Source organism: Molothrus ater, chromosome 25 (assembly GCF_012460135.2).
Source record: "Molothrus ater isolate BHLD 08-10-18 breed brown headed cowbird chromosome 25, BPBGC_Mater_1.1, whole genome shotgun sequence".
Classification (NCBI taxonomy): Eukaryota; Metazoa; Chordata; class Aves; order Passeriformes; family Icteridae; genus Molothrus; species Molothrus ater.
This window is the reverse complement of record NC_050502.2, coordinates 1,577,112-1,594,525: the sequence shown is the minus strand read 5'-3', so window position 1 is coordinate 1,594,525 and position 17,414 is coordinate 1,577,112. Positions and strand designations below refer to the sequence as shown.

The window sequence follows — 17,414 nt, the reverse complement described above, 5'->3', positions numbered from 1 at the left end:
AATCTGTCTCTTTGCCTTGGCTAAGGGAGGTCTGAGAAGTGACCCAGGCTCTCTTAGGAAAAGGGGTCAGAGCCCACAGATGCCATGTCAGGGTGGGAGCTGTGCCTGGCACAGGGCACCTCTCCCGGGTGCTGGTCTCATCCTGCTCCTCTCTCACTTGACACTTTCAATCCCCCAGGGCAAGGGATGCAACCACACAGCACAGGCAGCGCTGGAGGGCCAGGATGCACGTGGTGAAAGAGGTGAGTCACAGCAAGGAGGTTCCCAGGCCGAGGAGGGCAGGAGGAGGGCAGGATGGTCTCGTGCCTGGAGGGGTGAGATGAGATGTGCTGGACCAGGACTCTTGGAGTTAAGAGTGGCTTTGTAAATATTCTGCTTTAGGCTGACTACATGCCCAGGGAAGGGGGAGAGTCAGTCCCATCCTTCTCCAGCAACCGACTAGATGGGGGCACAAGGCTCCAGAGCTCTCTGCTTCCACAGAGCACCAGCTGGGCTCAGTGGCAGCACAGCCATAGGTGCCCTGCTCAGAGCCCTGGAGCTGGATCAGAATCTGTAAGGCAGCCCCAGAGCTGCTGTAGGCCTGGAGCCAGCACGGTGCCCACATGGCATCAGTCTGTGCCAGTGAGAAATCACCTGGATGATCCACAGGCACCTGTAAGGGCATGAGGTGGATGTGGATGTGCTGTGTGTGGTGTGGTTAGTGGGAACATGAGCAGTGCTGGGGTCATCACAGGCATCTGGCCCATTTTAGGTACATTTGTGCTGCAGATGTGAGGAGGGTGACAGAGGGAGGCAGGTGAGGAAGCTGCTGGAAACTCAAGAGAAGCAGAGAAACATGGGCTGAGAGCTCACACCTTCAGGAGATAAGAAAGAGCTTGCAGTAACAAACCATCCCTGCCTGACACCAGGCAGGACAGTGAGCTGTGAGTTGCCTTCAGGTCAGCTCTGCCTGGTGCTCTGGGTGTCTGCTGACAGCAAGGGTGGCCCAGGGCAGCTGGCCCAGGTGTAGACACCTCACCCATGGCACCCAGCTACATTTAGTTAGCCAATGTTACCCTTCCTGAGCTGGCTGATCCTAAATACACATTTGAACTTCTCAGGGATGGCCCTGTGGGGCACTACATGCTCCTTTTCATGTCCATCTGATGTTGTCTGGTCCTTTTGCCCTCACCAGCAGGCTCCAAACCACAGCATTGCATGGAACAGAAGTTGCACATAGTTCTGAAAGTCCAGCTCTAGGGAAGACACACACACAGAGCTCCTGAGCAGTGCCAATGGTGTCCCTGTCCCGGGCTCAGCCCACACTGCTCCTCCCTGGCTGTGTAAAGGTGCCCCATGGCAGCCCTCTGGGGCAGTCATTGTGCTTGGTTTGTGCTGGCTCACTGTGCCAGACCCTATGTAAGCCTGTCATAACACGTTGCACACCATAAATTTGAAGTGCTAATTATTTCACAAATGTGTTACTAGCACTAGAGCTGTTCTGGCATTTTCCAAAGGCTGTGTGCCATAGAAAGCTCATGGATGTGGCACCTGGGGACTTGGGTTAGTGCTGGACTTGGCAGTGCTGGGGGAGCAGTTGGACTCAATGATCTTAAAGGGCTTTTCCAATCTAGATGGTTCCATGACTGACAGCAAGGCTGAGGATGGGGGTGTGTAACAATCTGCTGGAGACATTGTGAGGCAGAGATGACCCTGCCCTGGTCACACCACCAGCTTGGGCCTGACAGACAGGCTCTGCTTGCCTCCTGTTGTGTGGGTGACTCCCGAGCAGCTCTAAGGGCAGGAATTCAATAGCAGTTTCAGCCACTGACCCATCAATTAGGCCAAGCCCTGAATGCCACTTCCCTGTCCCCAGGCACTCCATTGGGATGCCACAGGCCCTGTCCTCGCTGCTGCAGCACAGCCAGTGCAGGGACACACCTCAGCAGTGGCTGAGGCCTCTCTGGTCCCACATTTCCTCCATGCATGCAGTGTCCCAGTCCTCCCATGTCACCTCTGAACTGGGCAGGATGGGGGTGTCTCATTGTCTGGATTCCCCCAAAGCAGCCTTTGCCCCTCCTCTGTCAGAGCCCACACAGGGGCAGAGACTGTTGCAGGGAGCACAATGACCTCCCTGCCACACCCATCCTGCTCCCTGTCTTGCTCCTCCATGGTGGGCTCAGAGCCTCCAACATCTTGTTGAGGGGCTCAGGCCAGCCAAGGTGATGAGCAGTGGATTAGACCCAGCCAGGGAACTTCTCTGCCTTAAACCAGGATGCTCTGGACAAAGCCCATGGTGACTGAAGCCTCCTGGTCGTTCTTCAGTGGAGCAGATGCTCCATGCTTAGGAGCATCTCTTTGACAGCTTCTTTTGACCTGAGTCCATGAAGGTTTCTGAACATCCTTGTGTTTCCCAAAGGCTGTTCAGAGTCCTTGGGGTCAGGGTGGTGGTGTACCCCAGCAAGGGTGGGTGGCTGGGAGCTGGCCCTGCAGGCTGGCACCCAACACCACCAATCCCTGCTGAGAGTTTTGGATTTGCCTCTGCAGGCACCCTCCTGAATGTCAGTGTGAGTGACCATGACCGCTCAGACTCCCTCCTCCTGTCCTGGGATGAGCCAGAGGGAGGTGCCAAGGGATATTTCCTTGCCCTGGCCCCCCTGGGGTCAGGCATGCTGCTGCAGAATGGCTCTGCTGGACCCAACACCACCAGCTTCTGGTTCCATGGGCTGACTCCTGGCACACGCTACGAGATTGAGGTGACAGCCACGCTGGCCTGCATGGACACTGCCAGCCAGACCATCACAGCACAGACAAGTAAGGGCTCCCCAGGACCTCAGTGCTCCTACCAGTGATTGTTGTGCTGTTTGGAGCCCTACTGGTTCATGGGAGGTTGGGCTTTTCCTCACTTTCAGAAGAACCAGGGTCCTTTTTGTGTCTCCAGAGTCTTAGGTTGGGCTTTTCCTCACTTTCACAAGAACCAGGGTCCTTTCTGTGTCCCCAGAGTCTTAGGGGTCATTCCCTCATCCTTGTCCTGCCCCTGCACCTTGTATGGGCTGGGTTCATGCTGTGTCTTCTCCTCCTAGAATAATGGAGGTAATGATGGACCAGCCCATGGTGTGGCTCACAGAGAGCTGAGGGGTGGAAAATGTCATGCCTGGAAGTCAAGAAATAGCTACAAGGAAGGAGCATCTGCTCCACAATTTTGGCACATCTCTGTCAATCACTGCTCACCCCCAGGCCTTGCTCTGTGCCAAGGGCTGGAGAAGGGGCAGGGCTGGTGGCTCTACAGCTCAGGTGGGGATGGCAGCCCTTGCCTGCACCTCTCCAGAAGATCCTTGAGTAAATCAGTGCAGATGAAGGTGGGAAACCTAGCAAAGGAGAGTAGAGCTGGAGGGAGGAGATTGGGCAGTGGAAGGGCTGGTGTCAGGCAGCAGTGGCAGAAGCAGAAGCTGGTTGTCACAGAAGGGCAGGTGGCAGAACCCACAGGGCCAGCAGGCACAGAGGACCTGTCAGCAGGTGAGCTTCCAGGTGATGATGGCTTCACCTTCATGTGTTGGGCTGACCAAGCCTCCCTGCTCCATTCAGAGGAGCTGCTGGGACTGATCCAAGGGGATGGTGCAGCCCACACAGCCCATAGGAGGCTGGTGAGTGCTCAGGGAGGTCATGGGGCTGTGCTCGGGGAATCCCTGCTGGAGCCCCTCTGCTCTGGAGGCAGGCTGAGAGAGCTGGGGTTGTTCAGCCTGGAGAGGAGAAAGCTCCCAGGTGACCCTGGAAACACCTTTTAGTGCCTAGAGAGGATTTGAAAATGGAGAAACAGGGGCTTTTTACATGGGCAGATGGTGGCAGGACAAGAGGGAAGAGTCTTAAACTGGCAGAGGAGAAGTTTAGATCAGCTCTTAGGAAGAAATTCTTCCATGTGAGGGTGGTGAAGATCTGGCACAGGTTGCCCAGAGAAACTTTGGCTGCCCCATCCCTGGAAGTGCCCAGGGCCAGGCTGGACAGGGCTTGGAACATCTTGAGCTAGTGTTAGGTGTCTCTGCACAGGATGCCCAGAGCAGCTGTGGCTGCCCCATCCCTGGGAGTGTCCAAGGCCAGGCTGGACAGGGCTGGAGAGCTGGGATAGTGGAAGGGGGAATGAATGAGCTTCAAGGTCCTTTCCAATCCAAACCATTCCACAGTTCTGTGGTTCTATGAAATGCATTTTTGGTGCTCTTTGATTGTTGCCAGGGATATGTTGTGGTATCACCTGATCACCTCATCCTGGTGGATGTTCCCAACACGATGGGTGCTGTGCAAATACAGCCAAGGAATCCAGGAGCCTCTGGCAGGTCAAAACAGTGAGGGCAGCCCTCCCAGAACCCACTATTGCACCTTCCCCCAGCCTCTCTGCTCTGGCCACAGGCTGATGAGGGGGGTGGGACTGGATGAGCTTTAGGGTCCCTTCCAGCCCAAACCCTTCCAGGATTCTGTGACTGGGTCCTGTGAAGCTGCCTGGCAGCACCTCCCTGGGCAAAGGCAAGTTGCACCAGCCTGTGAGCAGCTTGCCAGCTCAGGCTGTGGCAGAAGCAGCCAGCCCTGTCTGTCCATGTCCCATGCAGGTCCCTCACCTGTCCTGAACCTGACTCTGAGCAGCAGCAGCTCCTCCTCTCTGCGTGCAGCCTGGGCACACGGGCACGGCCAGAGGGACGGCTACAGCCTGGCACTGTGGCACAGCCACTCCCAGAGCCTGGTGAGGAACGTGTCCCTCCTGCCCAGCACCTCCACCTTCCTCTTTGAAGGGCTCCAGGCGGGCAGTGAGTATGCCCTGAAGGTCAGCACCCTGGCTGGGCCCCGCCAGGCCAGCACCAGCACCCACCAGTGGACAGGTAGGGAGTGATGGGTGCCCAAGGAGGGAGGGGTGCTAGGAAGGGTTTGGCAGGAGGGATGCAGCACGTGTGGCAGGCTGGCAAGGGGAGGACGTCTCCAGGCTTGGGGTGGGGAGCTTGTGAGTGGTGGGGAATGGCTGGAGTGTTTCACATCCTCACTGTGAGCTGAGTGCCTGGGCCAAGGGGAAAACTTTGCACTTGGGCCTGCTTTGCAGCACCCAGGGCTTGGATTTGCCTGTTCCCAACAGAGAGGGGCAGTCTGGGGATCCTGGATCTCCTCGCTGCTGAGAGCTGTGGCAGTGCTGCAGTTCCCAGTCTGCCACCCCTGTGCCCTGCAGCTGAAAGACCATGGCAATGTGGAGGGACCTCCAGCCTGTGTGGGAGGGGGCACAGGAGAGACACCCCTCAGTAGACCCCTACCAGACCTTCACCCCTATGCCACAGAGAGCAGCTGTGGGCACAGGGGGGGAGAGAGGAGGCTCCAGGGACCACCAGCCCCAATGCTGAGCCCTGCTGTGTCCTGCTCTTCCCCTCAGCTCCCTCCATCCCCACCCAGCTGAAGCTCAGCCCAGGGTCCAGCACCAGCCTCGTCGCCTCCTGGGCAGGGGCTGCAGGGGCTGCCTGGCTCCACCTGGAGCTCCACAACCTCCTCACCCAAAAGGTCAGCATGAGCCTGTCAGCCAGGAGGGGCCTCAGCAGCTACACCTTCCAGCATCTGCACCCTGGCACTCACTACTGCCTGGGGCTCAGTGCCACAGCTGGGCCCTACACTGCGCTGGGACCCAATGCCACTGCCTGGACATGTGAGTATCAGCTTGGTGGCCCCAGCTTTCTCCCTGACTCTGGTCCAGCCTCTGGATCCAAAAATCCTTGGGTGCACAGGGTGATTTTGCTTGGACCTGGCCAAAAGTTGCTCCAGGCCCCAGCTCTAGGGCACTGCTGTGGTGGGGCCAGTGAATCCCTTCAGCAGGTGGATCCCCTGTGCTGGCCTGCTTCTCCCTGAGATGCAGTGGGAGCAGCCTGTGGGCTTTCCCCTAGGAGGAGGATGGAAGGGCAGCAGGTCCCACTGGTGTTCAGTGCTGCTGGAACTTGGCTCTCATGGCTGTACAAGGGCAGCAGAAAAAATGGGGCAAAGGGGCAGCAGCTGAGCTGGTTTGAGCTGGAGGCCTCTGGGAGGGGCTTATGCAAGAACAAGAAAGACTTTTTACATGGGCAGACAGTGATAGGACAAGGGGAGAATGGTTTTAAACTAAAATAGGAGAAATTTAAATTAGATATTAGGAAGAAATTCTTCCCTGTGAGGGTGCTGAGGCCCTGGCACAGGTTTCCCAGAACAGCTGTGGCTGCTCCATCCTTGGGAGTGTCCAAGGCCAGGCTGGACAGGGCTGGAGAGCTGGGATAGTGGAAGGGGGAATGAATGAGCTTCAAGGTCCTTTCCAATCCAAACCATTCCACAGTTCTGTGGTTCTATGAAATGCATTTTTGGTGCTCTTTGATTGTTGCCAGGGATATGTTGTGGTATCACCTGATAATTTCATCCTGGTGGATGTTCCCAACACGATGGGTGCTGTGCAAATACAGCCAAGGAATCCAGGAGCCTCTGGCAGGTCAAAACAGTGAGGGCAGCCCTCCCAGAACCCACTATTGCACCTTCCCCCAGCCTCTCTGCTCTGGCCTCAGCCTGATGAGGGCCCTGAAAAAGGGAACTTTGCTGGTGACACCACATCCATAGCCCAGTAAAAAGTTCCAGTCCTGAACTGGCTCTCCCAGATGTTTCCAGGAAAACCAGGAGGGCAATGAAGAGGGCAGAGCAGATTCACACTGAACACCAAGGCAGTGTTGGCCCTCACAGGATGGAGGTGCCAGAGCAGACTCAGAGCTGCTGTGGCCAGTGACTTGTCCTGGCACTGGCCAAACACTGCTCGTGTGTATGCTGGGAGGAGCTGGGTGCCACCAGTGTCAAATCTCCAGTTCCTCCTGCTCCACCTGCCAGCCTGGGAAGCTGGAGCCTGCTCCCTGCTCCGTGCAGATGGGATTCTGGAAGGCCTCCAGTGCTCCAGCTGGTTTCTTTCTGCTCTGGAGTGAGGCTGATCCCTGCTGTTGCTGTCTGCAGCTCTGACCTGCTCCACTGAACAGAATTCCCCCATGGCAGACACACGAGCCAGGGGCATCTGGCCAGGAGTTTGGTCCAGGCCAGTTCCTGGGAATATCAGCAAGCTCATGGTGGGATGTGAATGGAGTGCAAGGAGACTTTCAGGAATTTCCCAGCAAGGCTGCCAGCTTTGTCTGGACTCTGTTAGTCCAGGAATGCTTGTGCTGGGGAGTGCAGATGGCTCAGTCCAAAAGGATGTCTAAGGCTGGACATAACCCTGCAGGAATGAGGCTCAGCAGTGTAAAGGGGTACAGAGTACCCCATAACCCTGACTCACACAATCCTATTCCCTTCCAGACCCCTTGAGTCCAGACAATGTGACCCTGAGCAGTGCAGAGGAGCAGAACTCCTTAGAGGCTCGCTGGAGTGTCCCAGGGGGACACAGGGACTTCTACCTGGTGACCCTGCAGGAGGGACAGGACAGTGCTCCAACCAGGAACATCTCCGTGGGTGGGGACAACGACCACGTCACCTTCCACGGGCTGAGCCCTGGCCAGCAGTACTCTGTGCAGGTGGTGGCGGTGGCAGGGCCCTACAGGGCATCAGCACAGAGCTCAGCAGCCTGGACAGGTGAGCAGAAAGCCCATGTGTGGCCCTTGGGGCTGTTCCTGCTGCCTGGAGGGGGCTGGGGGTGAGGCAGGCACAGGGACAGGGCACCTGGGACACCTGGTCTCACGAGTAGGTTGTGGGTCAGAGCAGGAAATTCTGGCTCCCCACAGCTCCTGGTGAGGGTGGGCTCAGAGCTCCTGGGCAGGCTTGTGCCAGGCACAGAGCAAGATCAGATCCTGCTTTGTGCCTTCTGGACTCTGCTGAGCAGGTTGCAGGCAGCTCCTGCCTTCCCCTCAGCACAGCTGCATGGGTGGGCAGGGGAGCACCACCAGCTCCCCTGAGGGGGCATCTCCCTGTGCTCACTCCCCTGGGTGACCTGTGGAGCCACAGCTGGTGCTGCCCCAGATCTGCCACTCTGGGGAGGGACAATTGTGGGGAGGTGCCCACCCAACCCATGGTGCTGGGCGCACTAAGAGCTCTCCCTGCAGCCCCTTCTGCCCCTGTGTGGGATGGAGACAACTGCAGTGTCACAGAATCACAGAACTGTTAGGGTTGGAAGGGACCTCTGGAGATCATCTAGTCCAAACCCCCTGCTCTAGGGTCCCCTAGAGCAACTTGAAAAGCAGAAAATATCTTGTGAAAGCCATGCCTGATGCACTGCCCTGTGTCATGCTGTCCTTGTCCCTTGCAGAACCACGAGCACCCTCTGCTGTGAGCCTGTCCAGCCAGGGCAGCCCCCACAGCCTGCTGGCCAGCTGGGAGGAGGCCTCAGGGGAGGGTTACCTGCTGGTCCTCAGCCTTGCAGAGCACCCTGTGAAGAACAGCTCCTTGCCCAGGGGGGTCACCAGCTTCACCTACGAGGGCCTGCACCCTGGGACCCTGTACACCTTTGAGGTCAGCACTGTGGCTGGTCCCTACACATCCTCACCTCAGTGCATCTCCAACTGGACATGTGAGTGCCACAGCCCCTGATGGTAGGACTAAAAGTCTTTTGTCCTTGGGTGTGTGTGGCAGCCGTCTTGACATCTTCAGTGTCATGCTTTTTATAAGCTACAAGAACGTTGAAGTTTACCGGATTATTAATTGATGATTTGTGATCATGATTTATATTTTTGTTTGGGTTTTTTTGGGGGGGGTGGGGGAAGAAAAGGAAAAGGTTGGTTTTAGGATTAGTTCTGTATTTGTTTTAGGGTGATTGTGGAATGATGTTGATTGATCGTTTAGTTTTTAATACTAGGAAATATAGAAGAATCCCTTCCCCTGATGTCACACCTCAGGGCACTGACAGCACACATCTTCCACAGCTGAATCCAGTAACTGGGCAAAAGGCTCAGCAGGAGGCAGAGGTGCTGCAGATGTGTGTGACCCTGCTGTTTCCCAGTCACCAGGCACAAGGGGCAGCCCAGTGCCCTTCTCCTCAGCCATCACTGCTCAGGCTAACGCTGCCTTCAGCCACCCCCTCCACCACCCACCACCTCCTCCAGCACCAGAACATTTTTTTCTCTGCCAGTTTGAGCTGTGCTGGCCCAGTCCCTGCCAGACTGGTGTGTGGGTGTCAGCAGGGGTGCTCCAAGCACCTGGGTGCAGGTTTATCCAGGGAAGGGATTCCTGCCCCAGCACATTTGGAGCTGCACTTCTGCCAGGTGATTCTAGACCTTTCCTTTTCTAGACCCTTTGTCCCCAGAGCAGCTGACCCTCAGCAATGGGGGCCACAGCACCTCTCTGCAAGCCTCCTGGAGAGCAGCATCCTCTGGCAGCACTGGCTACACAGGGACCCTCTGGGAAACCAAGTCCCAGGAGCAGGTCAGGAATGTGACTGTGGGGAGTGACTGGACCAATGTCACCTTGGAGAATCTGGTCCCTGGGCGGCAGTACACGCTGGAGATGGCTGCTGTGGCTGGGCCTTACAGATCCCCTGTGAGATCAGCCACTGACTGGACATGTGAGTGTGACAGTGCTACCTCACCCTGCTGCAGGTCACAACCACCCCTGCCCCTGAGAGCAGAATGCTCTGTCAGAGTGGCCCATGTGTGGGGAAGTGGGAATCAGAGACAGGGGTGCATAGACAGACAGAATGGGCAGTCAGCTGGAGCCACATTCAGCCATGTTGGAAGTAGAAGGGTCTGCAGTGCAGGAGGAACCCATCACTGAACAGAAAACTCCCAAATGTCACCCAGGGGAAGGTGGGGACCTGCTCCCATGTCTGCTGTGGAGCAGGGGCTCTGGCTGCTCTGGGTTTGCTGTGCTGACTCCTGACCTAACCCCAGCAGGCAGGGACAGGGCAGGGTGCCCAGGACAGCCCCACAGCACAGCACAGCCTCCTCTCACTGCCTGGCTGTCCCCTCTCACTGCCTGGCTGTCCCCTCTCACTGCCTGGCTGTCTCCTCTCTCTCAGACCCCCTGGCTCCATCTGGTGTGACGCTGACCAACACCCGGCGCCCAATGGGGCTCTCGGCCTTCTGGGACAAGGCTGCTGGTGATGTGGACCAGTTCCACCTCCAGCTCTACAGCAAGAGCCATACAGCACAGAGGAACACCTCAGTGGGGCCAAACACCCACAACTTCACATTCCTGGGGCTGTCTCCTGGCACTCAGTACTTCCTGAAGGTGACTGTCCTCGCTGGCCCATACAGATCCTCGTCACACTTTGCCACTGAGTGGACATGTGAGTCAGAAATATTCCCAGTCTCCTGCAGGGATGGGACATCTGGCACTGCCTGCAAGACTAGCAATGGCACAAACTTGTCTGGGTGGAGGGAGGGCTCCAGTGAGACCTGCATGCTCCCTGTCCTTGAAGACAGAGCAGGTCTCACAGTGTCCTAGGTTAAGTGCTGTGTGCTGGGCCCCAAAGGACCCAGTCAAGTTGAACCTTCTGCCTAGACCACTGGTGATCTGAAGGCCAGCCAGGGACTGGTGGGAGAGGGATGTGAGAAAGGAAGCATAGAGACCTGTATGGGCTTGCTGCTCCCTATCTGTGGAGCAGAGCAGCCCACTGGGAGCTGGGTGCTCTCAGCACCTGCCTGCCAGCAGCACCCTGGGGACATGCACAGGCAGCTTGCATGTCCCCCAGGAGAACAGGAGATGTGGTGGCCCGGTGCCCCCACTTCTCTTTCAGCCCTGTGCAGAGGTGCAGGCTGTGCCTGCTCTGGCTTCTCCACCACCTCATGGGTGTCCATGCTCTGCTTCCCTCCAGATCCCCTGTCCCTGGCTAACGTGAGTGTGCAGCCTGGCCGGGAACCCCAGGAGCTGCACGTGAGCTGGGTGGAGTCCGGAGGTGGCAGAGATCACTTGGTGCAGCTCTCAGTGGCTGAGTCCCTGTCCATCATCAGGAATGTGTCTGTGCCCCGTGGAGTGACCCAGCTGGACCTGCAGGGGCTGGTGCCAGGCTCCCGGTACCGCGTGGAGATCATTTCCCAGGCCGGGCCTCATCGCATCTCCTCTCAGACTGCCATCGGCTACACTGGTACAGCACAGCTCCCTGCTCCCATCCGCTGTGTGGATGCCCACAGTCCTCCAGCTCCCAGCTCCATTCCCACACTAGATCAGTTCTGCCCAGCCCAGGTCTGCCCCAGTGACACTGTTTCTCTCCCACAGTCCCCCTGCCTCCTCGTTCCCTGTCTGCCAGCCCTGTCAGCACAGCCCGGGCTCTGGCTGTGCACTGGGAGGCTGCTCCTGGCCACAGGGATGGATACCTGCTCAGCGTGCTCCAGGAGGGCTCTTCTGCACGCCCAAGGAACCTGGAAGCAGGGAAGGACAGCACCAATGTCACTGTGGCACAGCTGGAAGCAGGGACATGCTACCTTGTGAGGATCTGGGCAGTGGCTGGGCCCTACCGCTCCCTCCCCGAGAACATCACTGGCTGCACAGGTCAGCAGCTGACACCCATGGGTGGTGGCATCAGTGTTGGTGCCTGGGGAGAGGGAGGGGGAGGAGAAGGAGAAGGAGAAGGAGAAGGAGAAGGAGAAGGAGAAGGAGAAGGAGAAGGAGAAGGAGAAGGAGAAGGAGAAGGAGAAGGAAGGCACCCTGGCCTGGTTTCTGATGAAGCTGGCCTGTGGTCACTTCCTGCCTCTCACAGTCTCTGTGTACAAAGATAGCTGCATGTTCAGAAGTGTATTTTTTCCTCTCTGACTTGTGTGCCTTGTTTTTCCTCACAGTTCCTGCTGCACCTACAAACCTGAGCCTTACCAACCCAGGCAGCTCCTCAGAGCTTTACACATCCTGGAACAAGCCCCCTGGCAGGAGGGACCACTACCATGTTACTCTGTACAGCCTCAGCACCCAGAGCAGGACTCAGGTCCAGACCTTGAGTCCAGATGCCCTGAACACCACCTGGACTCAGCTGGAAGCAGGCAGCAAGTTTGCTGTGCAGGTCACTGCTGTGAAAGGCTCGTTAGAAGCCTCTTCCATCAATGTCACCCAATGGACATGTGAGTCTGACTGCCTGGGTTGGGCACCCCACTGTGAGCCTCCACCTGAGCCTTCCAGAGCACCCACTGTCACCTTCCCCATCCCAAGCCATGGCCACAGGTTCTGTGTGATGGTCCCACCCTTCTGTTCACTGCCCTCACTCCATCCTGGGCACAGAGCCCGTCCCCCCATCCACCCCAGAGGCTCTGGTTATCTCCCCTGCCACATCCAGCAGCACACCCCAGGGATGATACTCTCAAAGCCGTGTGCCCTGCCTGGCCCTTTGTGCCCAGGCTTCTCTCCAGAGGATCTCTGGTCCAGCCTGCCTGGAGGAGCCCTGGGCACAGCAGCCAGCTCTCAGCACTGAGCAGCAGGGATAACTGGCTCCCTGTTGCTTTGCAGATCCCTTGGCTCCTGTGAACCTCACCCTGAGCAGCCCCTCAGGCTCAGCACTGGTGGTGACCTGGGCAGTGCTGGGCCGAGGGGCAGAAGGCTTCATGGTGGATGCCCATGACACAGCGTCTGGCACTCCTGTGGGGCACACACTGCTGGGTGGCCATGCCAGGAGCCACATCCTGAGGAGCCTCAGCCCTGGCACCCGCTACAGCGTGGCAGTGAGGGCCACAGCTGGGCCCTTCCATGCCAGCACCCCCAACCTCACCCACTGCACATGTGAGTGTGATGCTCTCCTTGCTGTGTTCTTCACCAGATCTCCCCTTCCCAGTTCAGTCAGGGGCCATACTGGTGCAGCTGTCCTGCTTACCTCTGCCACCCATGCACATACCCAGTGCTTGTTCTCTGCTGGATGCAGCACGAGGAGTCTGTGCCTGACCCTGTGCCACACCCTGTCCCTGGTAGCCACCCACAGTCTCAGCCAGCAGCCAGGCAGGAAACAGCTGCCACAGAGCCACGGCCAGCCTGTGGCACCCTGCTGCTGCCCCAGCTCCTGCAGCACAGATGTGGAGCATCTCCTTGTGCTGAGCCCAGCTGTGGCTGTGGCAGTGCCCTGTGTTTCCTCCCCAGCCCTGCTGCCCCAGCTCCTGCAGCACAGATGTGGAGCATCTCCTTGTTCTGAGCCCATCTGTGGCTGTGGCAGTGACCTGTGTTTCCTCCCCAGCCCTGCTGCCCCAGCTCCTGCAGCACAGAGCTGGAGCCTGTCCTTGTTCTGAGCCCAGCTGTGGCTGTGGCAGTGACCTGTGTTTCCTCCCCAGCCCCGCTGCCCCAGCTCCTGCAGCACAGAGCTGGAGCCTGTCCTTGTTCTGAGCCCAGCAGTGGCTGTGGCAGTGACCCGTGTTTCCTCCCCAGCCCCGCTGCCCCCGGCCGCCGTGCGCCTGCTGAGCCCGGGGCACCCCGACAGGCTGAGCGTGGCCTGGGGGGCCCCAGCTGGGGGCAGGGATGGATACAGCCTGACCCTGTACCGGGCAGCCCTGGGCACTGTGGCAGCCACAGCCTCGCTTGGCAGGGACACCCACAACTTCACCTTCACGGGGCTGGCCCCAGGACATGAGTACTCACTGGAAGTCACTGCCACAGCTGGACAGTACCAGGCAGCAGCACCCAAAATCAGTGCCTGGACATGTAAGTACCGGGAGCAGTGTCCTCTGCAGAGGGGTGGGAAATGTTACACACTGGGCTCTCCTGGGGAGAGTTGGGAGGTTCATGGGGGACCTGGTGGCTTTGGAGATGTGCACACACCTCTGCACAGGTGTGAACTCAGCAGTCAGTGCAGGGGCACACTGCTGGCTGCATGACACTGGCAGGTTCAGCTGTAGGCTTGCACAAGGCCACGCTGATGAAACCTCATATGCAGCCTCTGCTGTGTTTTGGGGTATCCCTGGGGGCTGCAATGGGGTCTGGAGAGCCCAGCCCTGTCCAGCACAGCCTGTGCCAGTTCCCAATGGGGTCTGGAGAGCCCAGCCCCGTCCAGCACAGCCTGTCCCAGTTCCCAATGGGGTCTGGAGAGCCCAGCCCTGTCCAGCACAGCCTGTCCCAGTTCCCAGTGGGGTCTGGAGAGCCCAGCCCTGTCCAGCACAGCCTGTCCCAGTTCCCAATGGGGTCTGGAGAGCTCAGCCCTGTCCAGCACAGCCTGTCCCAGCTCCCAAACAGCTCCCAGCCACAGGCCACCTTAGCAAGCTTAGGTGATATCAGCTCTAGTGATTATCAGCTCATTTGTGATTTCAGCTCTTTGCTTGCTGGGTGCCTTAGGCAGACACAGGGAGAGAGAGGAGAAGGCTGTGTGAGGTTCCACAGGAGTGTCTTTATTGAATCTTCTGTGAAGGTTCTCAGGGACAGCTCTTCTGCCAAACTGGGCAAAAGTAGGGGTTTTTATAGGGTGCAGGGGTTTTAGAAATTGTCCAATAGTAAGGGTCAAAGGAAAGTGACCTATAGTCTTACAGAGAGATAAGCAAGGGTCTGAAGGCAGAAAAAGGGGCTTCTAAGGTCCAGTCATCATCACTGGGCATTTCCTATCTTGGGCTGCTGAACACCACGGGGGCATTGCAGGCTCTGGGCCTGCCACAAAACAGGGCTGCCCAGATGTGCCTGTGCTGGGGCATTCCCTGCCTGTGCTGGGACATCTCCCTGTGTACAGAAGCACAGATGTGTACAGGGCACCTGTGCTGTACCTGTGTACAGGAGGCTCACTGAATCCTTTCCCACAGGTAGAAACCAGCTTACCATAAAGGTTCGTGAAATGAATCAGTGTAGTACAAGAAACCACTAATCCAGCACTTCTCCCCAGCCAGAAAGGTTCTAGGGCTGGTCAGAGAACAGAGGCTGTGCCAGTGCTGTACCTGCACAGCAGCTGGGTGTGGGAACACCCCTGTGCTCATGGCAGGGTGCAGGTGTTCCCACTGGGCTGTGGGAATGAGCATGACTTGGATGAGGAGGGCTTGGCATGAGAGGGACCAGTAAGGGTGATCATCATTAAAGGTGAGATGAGATGAGAGTAGAAAAGAGAGAAGTGAGGATGAGGAGGTGTTTGTCAGAGGGGATCCTCCCTCGGGGAGCACCTGTCCTGCTGCACTATGACCATCAGGTCTCTGTGTGCTGCTGCTGGGTGTCCTGTCCCTAGCACGAGGTGTGCTGGCTCCCCAGCTCCTGCAGCACAGGCCTGGCACTGTAGCAGACCCCATAGAATTGTCTAAGACCCCGTGGAGGGCTGAGACTTAACAGCAGCAATTGCTGAGTCATGATGAGATAGCAAAATAAGCTCCTGTCTTCTGCCTCTCGGACCCTAGCTTATCTCTGTAACCCCATAGGTCACTGTCCCCTAACCCCTACTATTGGACAAGTTTGGATCCCCTATACCCTATAAAAAGGGGCTGTTTTAGCCCATTCAGCAGAAGAAGAGCCATCGCTGGAACCCTTCACAGACCCCTCAGTAAAACCATTGCTGTGGAACCACCAGGACCTCTCCTTCTCCTCTCTCTCATCTGCTTCTCCCCCGAGCCCACTGGTGCCTTAGCAAGCAAGAGCTGGAAATCCCGAGAGAGCTGATAATCACTAAAGAGCTGAAATCCACTAAGCTTGCTTAAGGTAGCAGCGGCTACGAGCGGCCTGGGTATGCGGGCACTCTGTCTCCAGGAGGGACCGAGCTGTGTGGGTAGGACTGCCTTGCTCAGGGCAAAGCCTGCTCTGGGGCAGGGGGGACTTTATGGCACAGATATGGAGCATGTCCTTGTGCTGGCTGAGCCCAGCACTGGCTGTGGCAGTGCCCTGTGTTTCCTCCCCAGGCCTGGGCCTGTTGCTGCCCCAGCTCCTGCAGCACAGACATGGAGCCTGTCCTTGTTCTGAGCCCAGCTGTGGCTGTGGCAGTGCCCTGTGTTTCCTCCCCAGCCCCGCTGCCCCAGCTCCTGCAGCACAGAGCTGGAGCCTGTCCTTGTTCTGAGCCCAGCAGTGGCTGTGGCAGTGCCCTGTGTTTCCTCCCCAGCCCCGCTGCCCCAGCTCCTGCAGCACAGAGCTGGAGCCTGTCCTTGTTCTGAGCCCAGCAGTGGCTGTGGCAGTGACCTGTGTTTCCTCCCCAGCCCCGCTGCCCCCGGCCGCCGTGCGCCTGCTGAGCCCGGGGCACCCCGACAGGCTGAGCGTGGCCTGGGGGGCCCCAGCTGGGGGCAGGGATGGATACAGCCTGACCCTGTACCGGGCAGCCCTGGGCACTGTGGCAGCCACAGCCTCGCTTGGCAGGGACACCCACAACTTCACCTTCACGGGGCTGGCCCCAGGGAGCAAATACCTGCTGGAGGTGGCATCTGTGGCTGGAGCCTTCAGGGCACCTGCAGGGAACGTCAGCAACTGGACTTGTGAGTACCTTTTCTGAGGGGATGTGTGTGGGTTGTCTGCTTGTTTTTTCTGCCTCTCTTGAGGTCAGGATTGAAGGCACTTGGATGATAGTTCATGTTCAGGCTCAGGTGTTTATTGTTTTCTTATCAGTGTTACAGCCTCAAAACTGAGTTCTGCAGACTTTTATTAGCAAGGCACAAAATGGCTAACTATCTCTTGTTATAAGGTCGTTTAGGCTAAACTATCCAATTAAGAACTGACACCTAAATTATTTTCCCTTTTAACCCAATAACTGATCCCTCAAAGTCCGCACGGGACTTTTCTGTCCAATCACAAAATGCCACCCAAACCCATGGAGAAGGAAGAAGAAGGTAAAGAACAATCTGTCTCGACCCTAAAACCTCCATCTTGCTTCATATTTATTTCTATATTCTAAAACCCCAAACTCTAAGTTTTCCACCCTGTGATATTACACACTTCTAACCAACTACACACCCATAATCCCAGTGCTATCAGTTTTGGAAGCTTCTCCACAGCCTCAGGTCAAATGCAGTGTTCTCTTGTGTGTCTGTGCCTTTCAGCACAGAAAGTCTAAAATTCTCAGCATCCAGGGTTCCAACAGATGTGTGCTTTGCTGGGCAGTCAGGAAAGCTGAGAACAGCCAAGAACAGGGCCCTGCTGACCTTCACAGCAGAGCCCAGGCAATGGCAGTGAGCAGGGCTCTGCCCACTCTCATCATCTCTGCATGGCTGGCCCAGAGAGTGATGGTGAATGGTGCTGCATCCAGCTGGGGCCAGTCACCAGTGGTGTCCCTCAGGGCTCTGTACTGGGACCAGTTCTATTTAATATTTTTACAGATGACATGGACGAGGGCATCGAGTCCTTCATTAGTAAATTTGCAGACCACACTAAGCTGGGACCTTGTGTTGATCTATTGGAAGGAAGGAAGGAGGGTTCTGCAGAGAGACTTAGATCAGTTGGATGGATGGGCAGAGTCCAACAGCATGAAGTTTAATAAGTCCAAGTGCCAAGTTCTACAATTTGGCCACAAAAATCCCCTACAACGTTCCAGGCTGGGGATGGTGTGGCTGGACAGTGCCCAGGCAGAAAGGGGCCTGGGGGTGCTGGTGACAGCCAGCTGGACATGAGCCAGCAGAGTGCCCTGGTGGCCAAGAAGGCCAATG

At 57.3% G+C, this 17,414-nt stretch overlaps 1 protein-coding gene across 1 annotated transcript in view; it reads left to right on the top strand.

Annotated features, from left to right (window-relative positions):
• The window catches only part of LOC118696438 (receptor-type tyrosine-protein phosphatase V-like), a 56,435-nt gene that overhangs the window by 10,541 nt on the left and 28,480 nt on the right, over window positions 1-17,414 (top strand). Inside the window, exons 4-17 of the mRNA XM_036398597.2 lie at window positions 179-242; window positions 2,527-2,793; window positions 4,578-4,844; window positions 5,381-5,647; window positions 7,294-7,566; window positions 8,237-8,497; window positions 9,215-9,487; window positions 9,941-10,210; window positions 10,739-11,008; window positions 11,140-11,412; window positions 11,700-11,972; window positions 12,355-12,624; window positions 13,258-13,530; window positions 15,978-16,250. Coding sequence (XP_036254490.2) covers window positions 179-242; window positions 2,527-2,793; window positions 4,578-4,844; window positions 5,381-5,647; window positions 7,294-7,566; window positions 8,237-8,497; window positions 9,215-9,487; window positions 9,941-10,210; window positions 10,739-11,008; window positions 11,140-11,412; window positions 11,700-11,972; window positions 12,355-12,624; window positions 13,258-13,530; window positions 15,978-16,250 — 3,574 coding nt within the window. The remainder of the gene's footprint in view (window positions 1-178; window positions 243-2,526; window positions 2,794-4,577; window positions 4,845-5,380; window positions 5,648-7,293; window positions 7,567-8,236; window positions 8,498-9,214; window positions 9,488-9,940; window positions 10,211-10,738; window positions 11,009-11,139; window positions 11,413-11,699; window positions 11,973-12,354; window positions 12,625-13,257; window positions 13,531-15,977; window positions 16,251-17,414) is intronic.